The 8,030-nt window shown below is 38.7% G+C and overlaps 1 protein-coding gene across 3 annotated transcripts in view; it reads left to right on the forward strand.

Annotated features, from left to right (window-relative positions):
• The window catches only part of asap2a (ArfGAP with SH3 domain, ankyrin repeat and PH domain 2a), a 77,751-nt gene that overhangs the window by 37,570 nt on the left and 32,151 nt on the right, over positions 1-8,030 (forward strand). For all 3 annotated transcript variants that reach the window (XM_046062787.1, XM_046062788.1, XM_046062789.1), the window contains exons 3-4: positions 3,269-3,414; positions 4,415-4,489. In XM_046062787.1, the coding sequence (XP_045918743.1) occupies positions 3,269-3,414; positions 4,415-4,489 (221 nt within the window). The remainder of the gene's footprint in view (positions 1-3,268; positions 3,415-4,414; positions 4,490-8,030) is intronic.

Consider the following 8,030-nt stretch of genomic DNA (forward strand, 5'->3'; position numbering starts at 1 on the left):
AAAAAAAAAAAAAAAAAAAAAAAAAAAAAAAAAAAAAAAAAAAATAATCCGAGCAAATTCAATAGGGACCTCGCACGGTCGTGCTCGGGCCCTAATAATCCGAGCAGATTCAATAGGGACCTCGCACGGTCGTGCTCGGGCCCTAAAAATTAAAAAGCCTCGCACTTCCTTCACCTCAACGTTTACATTGTCTCTGTTCTTTTTTTTTTTTTTATTGTCAGTAGTGGGATGACAACTAACAATTATTTTCAAATATAATAGTTATAGTTATTAGTTATTGTTAAATTACTTATTTAGTTTGTAAAAAATGTCAGAATAAAAAAGAGTCCAAACATCCTTGAAGATTGTTTTTAATACTCAAAATTGTGCTAAAATTGTCCTTATGTGTAGACACCATGCAACAAACGCGTAAATTGCCACACCTGACAATATGGAATATTATGTTTTTTTGTTGTTGTCATGTTGAGCACAAACATTGCAAACTAACAATCATAATAATAATTTAGGAACAATGAGAGAGAAAACAATCAGTGGTATTTATAACTGTAGTAACATATATGCGGAAACCCAATAACAATGAGGCTAAGTAATAGAAAACATTCACTGCTGATAAAGTAACAACTCATTTATATTTTTATCCTTATCTGACTTAATGTTGAATCACTTCATCTCACCCTGTGCCTCATTCTCTTGTGATCTCTCCGGTACTCTCTCTGTATTGTTCTCCACTTCACTTTCTGTCTCAGACCTGGGGTTTTCTGGCACATAGTCCTCATTACTGCTGTCACTGTCACTTCCACTACCCTCTGGGATATTCTCATTTACTCTTTATTGGGTCCTTGACCTATGCTGTCCCTGTTTAGAAAACAAAAAAGCAAAATTGTCTATGTATGTATGTAAAACTTTGCAATTTAATGCTGTAATATGTACCTTTGCATTGTTATTTACAGTCCCCTCCCAAAAGTATTGGAACGGTAAGGCAAATTCCTTTGTTTTTGTTCACTGAAGACATTTGGGTTTAAGATCAAAAGATGAGTATGAGACAAGAATTCAGAATTTCAGCTCTCATTTCGTGGTATTCACATCTAGATGTGTTAAAGAACTCAGGACAGACCACCCTTTGTTTGAACCCGCCCATTTTTCATGTGAGCAAAACTATGTGACTGACAGATATTTCTTGTTGCCCATGTGTTGCCTTTTAGGTTGATTGTCCAAACGTTAAATAGCTCTGCATGACTAGTCTAAGTTTTCATCCTCGGTTCAAACCTATAAAGACTGCATTTCCTGTTAAAGAGGATAACCCAACATGAAGACCAGAGAGCTGTCTATGGGAGAAAAGCAAGCCATTATCAAGCTGAGAAAGAAGGAAAATCGGCCAGACCCATTAGACAAACATTGGGTATAGCAAGCACAACAATTTGGAACGTCCTGAAAAAGAAAGAAACTACTGGTGGACTGAACATCTGACATCCAACAGGTCGGCCAAGGAAAACACCAGTAGTTGATGACAGAAATATCGTGAGAGCTGTGAAGAAAACCCCCAAAACATCAGTAAGTGACATCACCAACGACCTCCACAGTGTAGGGGTGAAGGTATCACAATCCACTGTTGGAAGAAGACTCAGAGAGCAGAAATATAGAGGCCACACCACAAGATGCAAACCACTCATCAGCAGTAAGAATCGGAAGGCTAGACTGAAATTTGCAAAGAAGTACAGAGATGAGCCGTGAAAGTTCTGTAACACAATCTTATGGACTGATGAGACCAAGATGAATCTCTGACAAAGTGATGGAAAGGCCAAAGTGTGGAGAAAGAAAGGAACTGCTTATGATCCGAAGCATACATTCTCATCTGTGAAGCATGGTGGCGCTAATGTCATGGCTTGGGCGTGCACGGCTGCTTCTGGAACAGGCTCATTAATATTTATTGATGATGTAACTGATGATGGTAGCAGCAGAATGAATTCAGAAGTGTACAGACATATTTTTTCTGCCAATTTACGAAGAAATGCATTGAAACTAATTGGGAGGAAGTTTATCATGCAGCAGGACAATGACCCAAAGCACACTGCCAACAAAACAAAGGAAGGTTTTAGACTGGCCAAGTAAATCACCTGACCTTAACCCAATAGAGCATGCATTTCACCTCCTTAAGAGGAGACTGAAGGGAGAAACACCTCGAAACAAACAAGAACTAAAAGAAGCTGCGGTAAAAGCCTGGAATAGCATCACAAATGAAGAATGCAACAGTTTGGCGATGTCAGTGGGTCGCAGGCTTGAGGCAGTTATTGCAAGCAAGGGATATACCACCAAATGTTAAATGTTATTTACTTTAAGATTATTTGTTCCATCACTTTTGCTCACCTAAGAATGCTGTGGTCCAATACAAATGGTGGTATGTCCTTAGTTGTTTAACACATCTAGATGTGAATACCAGGAAATAAAAGCTGAAATTCTGAACTCTTGTCTCATACTCATGTTCTGATCTTTAACCCAAGAGTCTTCAGTGAACAACAAAAACAAAAGGAATTTGCCTTACCGTTCTAATACTTTTGGATGAGACTGTATGTTCATATTTCTGTTAAATGGCATTTATCACATGGCTATCAATATCAGCCATCTTAGATTGATCAGGTCATCAAACAATGAATATTTGGAATAGACAATAGTAACCGCTGTTACAATATTGTTATCAATCACCTGACACTGCCCTCAGGTGGCTTGGCGAACATAACCATGATATATTAACCCAAAGTGTAGTTAAAATAACTGTCCACAAATTGAGGATTTGAGGATTACATGAAAGGGTTTACATTATGTCATGTTATCTTAGTCAGGTCTCAAAACTACACATAACAAATGTTTGGGATAATGTTTGTTGATGTTATGCGTTTCTGAAAAGAAGAAGAATATCGGCTGATATATTGGCTTTTAAAACATCAAAATCTGTATCTGCAAAACTAGAGTTTTGCTGCCTTTTGTTTTGCATTAACTGATAAGCGCAGCACGTTTCAAAGTCAGGGAAGTAAAAGTAAAAAAACGGCCTAGTCAGTGGTGGGGCAGCACGTACCACTTCAGCAAAACTGCTCTCTGGGAAAAACCTGTGATGGAAGTATTGACCAGCCAGAAACGTGGACCTCTGTTCACTGAAAGGCTGCCATACATTAATACCCAGGGATTGATTTTTTGACTTAATAATCAGAGAGTGAAAGACCTTAGTTTGATCACTACTACCTGTCAACCTGATCTGTGTGTGTGTGTTTTTCAGCCCATGTAGAGAATGAGGAGCAGTACACTCAGGCCCTGGAGAAGTTTGGAGAAAACTGCGTGTACAGAGATGATCCTGATCTGGGTTCAGCTTTCCTCAAGTTCTCCGTCTTCACCAAGGAGCTCACTGCGCTCTTCAAAAACCTGGTGATTCTACACTGTGTGTGTGTGTGTGTGTGTGTGTGTGTGTGTGTGTGTGTCTAATGTGTGTATTGGTGGGTCGTAGGAGTCTATGTAGTTAGGAGAGGTAAAATCCTCTGGGACAAATGGATTTCCATCCTGTCCCTAATTGTCTCAATCCCCTCGAGTCTCTGTGTGTGTTCTCTCTCTCACACACACAAACACACACACACACACACACACACACACACACCAAGCACATACCAAGTCCAGCTGGAACATAAAGCCCTCCGGAGGTAGCTGTAGTTTTCCACTGAGACGGCCAAAGAGCCGCTGCAACCCCAAATATCTGCTGGATCTAATTCAACCTGATCCTGCTCTGGTTTTGTATTGAAGCCAGAGCTTTATTAGAAATATTTGACACCATCATGTCAGGTCTGTCGCTGCCCCTGGACACTGTATCTACACTCTCACTGAGACCAGGGGCCTGAGATTTTGTATTAGTGTTATCTCAACACTTTATATTAAAGAAATATGAGCTGCCACCTGACCTGGACGCGAAGATGTAATCTCTCAAAGCTTTAGCAAGCTTCCTAGATTACATGTACAGCATTACACACACACAGGCTGACCTTAACAGAAACTTGCAAACAGGGGAGTTTCTTTGTGATTAAAAATATGGTGCAAATGTTCAGACATGAGAGAGACCTTAGCAAAGTTTAATTAACTCATTGTCCCACATTGCTTTCATAATTGGTATTTCCTGACATTATGTCTTAAGTTTTACCTCATTTAGCTCATTCAGCCTCCTATCACCATCATTTACTGAAGATAAAAGAAGAAAACTCACATGTATACCTGAGTGCCTCTCTCCTTTCCTGTTGCGCTCATACACACACACTCAAACAACACACAGGACACATTACATTTCAGGATTACATCTCTGGCGTCAGGCACCCCTAACTTTCACTCTGCTGCTGTTGTAACCTTTCAATTCTTCTCTGTCTTGCTCCTCACCCTCCTCCAGTTTCAAAATATGAACAACATCATCACCTTTCCTCTGGACAGCCTGCTGAAAGGAGACCTGAAGGGAGTCAAAGGGGTAAGACAGCACAACAGCATGGTCTTTTTAAACTCTTCAACTGAACAGCAAGTGTCATACAAGTAGTTGAGTAGAGTTTAGAGATCCTTGTGGTGGATGATCAGTGACTGAAGAAATACGGGTTTTATGAGTGAGTGGACATTGTGTTAATTTAAGTGATGCAAGCACTGAGTCATCAATGTGTTATTTGTAATCATTTGTACAAACCATTACTAATATTTCTCGCACTATGTAGCATGCAGTAGAAGACGAATTATCTCAAAAGCGATTAAAAGAAAATATAAAAGTTAACTGATTTTGAAGTACAATGCTGGTTCACAGTGGTTGACTAAAAATTGACAAAATGTACACAAGGAACTTTCTGATCAAAGAATAAGTAAAGAAAATGAATTTTTAGCACAAGAGCCGACCGAGTGTGTTGGCCACCATCGCTTCTCCTGCGTGCTTGGAAAAGGTGGGGTGAGCGGTGTCTGATGGTGCATTCATATGGTGTTGGAAAAAATCTGAATTTTTTTCCCCTTCTTAAATCTTTATTTCAAAAAGGGAAATAAAGTGTACATGGGACATAAAGAAGAGTATACAAATATATAAGTAGACACAAATAATGAAACCTTGCCAGGGGTAATCTATATTATCTAAAGATATTAAAAGATGTCCATATGTTAACAGTTTACACAGCCTTTTTGTTGTTGGATTTAGGAATTAAATTGATATAAGATATTGTAGATGTCTGCGTGTTGTTTATACGCTCTGATAATGTTAATACAACAAATCTTTGTATTAGCGTCCATGTTAATTCCACATTTCGACTTAAGAGCACGTGAACACACACTGAAGTCGGAGGAACAACTTCCACTCGGGAACTTACACACTGAACTTTTAATGCCAGCTTTTAGTAATTGACCATTTCCGATACTTGGTGTTTTGGACACATTTCGGTCTGTACAGTATTGAGGTTTAACACATTGCCCTACCACCCTAAATACTGGTGCATCCCATTACTTAATAAACCAGTCAGTCATGTGTGTCTACCAACCGGACTAAACCCAGACAGACTCTTGTGTGCTGGCTCTGCTGCTCTGTAATGCAATCAGCACTCGTTACTGTCCGTGGCAGTCTGTGACCTTTAACTCTCCGGCCACATGATTGGCTGCGGTTTCCACCGAGGTATGTTATGATTAAGCCAGCTCTGTAATGAGGCTGGTTGCCATAGAAACACCGGTGGTCCCCATGACCCTCGACCACTTGGCTCTGTCTCGACCTCTGAACTGTTTGTCATTTCTCTTCTCCAGCTCTTCTGCACATCTCAAGTGCAATGTTTTCTTTTCATCTTCTTTCTGCTTTTCTCTTCCATGGTTTCCTTTTTTGTCTTTTTGTCTCTTCTCATAACTCCACTACTGTTTCTCTCCTTCTTTCTTTTACCCTGTCTCCTTCACTCTGTCCCCTTCGCCCACACACTCACTCTGCAGTCTGGCTGTGGCAGCCAGTCACATCTGTAATGCTTACGCACTTACTGCTCATTAGACCTCTGATGATTCTCATTACTCCACTGACATGGGGCTAATGAGCTGCTGGTTATTTTATACCTCAGAACACACACACACATTTACATAAATGTCACCACTGTCAGAAAAGATATTAAGCCTCCAGTGACAGAAGAAGGAAAAGTAAGGAAGAAAGTAGAGTGAGTAATCTAGAAATAAAATGATGGATTATTTCGTGTGTTCATTCACGGCTACACCCCTCTCCCAACCTGTTGCTCACGTCCACAGCCTGAGGCCGTTCCCTCGTCCCTGCCTTCCCCTTCATCATCTTCCTCCTCCTCTCTCATTATCCTGCTTCTTCACTCCGGTCCTCTTCCAGGAGGAAGTTCTTGTTAGGTGAGGGTGAAGAAGGAAGAAGTTCAGGCGTGCATGACGGGCGAGAAGGATGGAGCGCATGATGAAGTGAAGGGTGGATATGGAGGAAGAGAATATTTAGGCCTGGACAATAAAACAATAACAATAATTATTGCGATATACTTATTTTCAGTAACAATATAATAAATGTTCAATAAATGTATGATTTTATTCACTTGAATCATACAATAAAAATTGAATCAATAAAAAAATTTGTTAAGATGTTTATTTTGTTGAAGAAAAAGGACTGAAAAAAACTTTTACTTAATTTTACTCGTGCATATTTGTTGACAAAGATTTTATCATAATTGTTTTGAATGTTCTGCCTCAGATTTGTAAAGTGATCCACTGTTTGGCATCAAGTGTTGCCCATGAAGAACACCACAATTAACCATCAGGTTTCTTCAACTTTCACTCGGGAGCAAAAATCTGCATTTAAACTCGATAGAAGTAATGATTTGACATTTATCCTGATCATTTTCAATAATTATCGTGTTAATTATCGATATTGAAAGATATGAAACTTTTTATCGTGATAACATTTTTGGCCATATCGTCCAATATGTATTTAAAAGATCAGACAAGTCTATGGAGAGAAATTGGTCTCAATATTAATGACAAATGTGTGTTTCAGGATCCACAGGATTTACAAGTGTAGAAGGTGGATTTATTTGTCACAATACAACAGGCTGTAGAGTGAAAATGAGTTTGTAAGTCTCTTCTGCGACGTAGCAGACAATATACATTAATATTAAAACAATTATAAAAATGGTGAATGGAAATAAACTATTTTACTATTTTTATGTTACCAACCAATTTGACCAACAATTTCACAAATAAATACAACTTGAAAATTAATTTAATGAAATTAATCTAAAAAAATTTAATTAATCTAATAAAAGTTTTATTTACATCTATAGGGGTCAGGAAAGGGGCACAGTCTCTATGTGCTTGATGTGAAACGGTAGAGTCAGTCAATTTAAATAATAATAATAATATACCATATGTAGTAGACCTAAATTTATTAGTTATGCATTTTAATAAATTTATGAGAATTGATACCCAATTATGAATTAAAATTCATAAAATCAAAATTTCCTCGTTAAGGGCACCACCGGAGTTCTTATAATCCTAGAGTCTCCGGACCTCTAGGTAGTTTTGAATAATTATACAATTATTACTAGTGATCAGTTAGTTAATAATCGCTCAATTATCTTAAATCAGTCAGTCAGTCTCATATCTAAAGGGTCAATTCTCTTGGCAGGAACTAGAAATAGGCAACACACACAGCTCTTGATTATATTACAGTGAATTTATTCTCTAACTAAGGTGATAAAAAGATAGTTGGATACAGGGAACATAAACATTTGCTGAACAATGAGCCTGGAGGTTCGATTGTGGGAAGCATTTGACTCATACGGCATAGAAGAGCTACTGAAAGTAAACTAATGCTATAATTTAGGAGTTAAAATGGACATCTGATCACAGAACGTGTGTTAAGTCTTACTGCTTGTCGACAGTCTGCTTTTGGCCTGTTGCTGGTCCCACTCTAGCTGCCGATCCTGGCTTTTTGCTAGGGATTCTCCAGGGTTCTCCGTGTCTGATTGAAAACGCCTCCTCCGTCTGGCAATTCGGCTGTTTTC

The sequence above is a fragment of the Micropterus dolomieu genome, linkage group LG11 (assembly GCF_021292245.1).
Source record: "Micropterus dolomieu isolate WLL.071019.BEF.003 ecotype Adirondacks linkage group LG11, ASM2129224v1, whole genome shotgun sequence".
Taxonomy (NCBI): Eukaryota; Metazoa; Chordata; class Actinopteri; order Centrarchiformes; family Centrarchidae; genus Micropterus; species Micropterus dolomieu.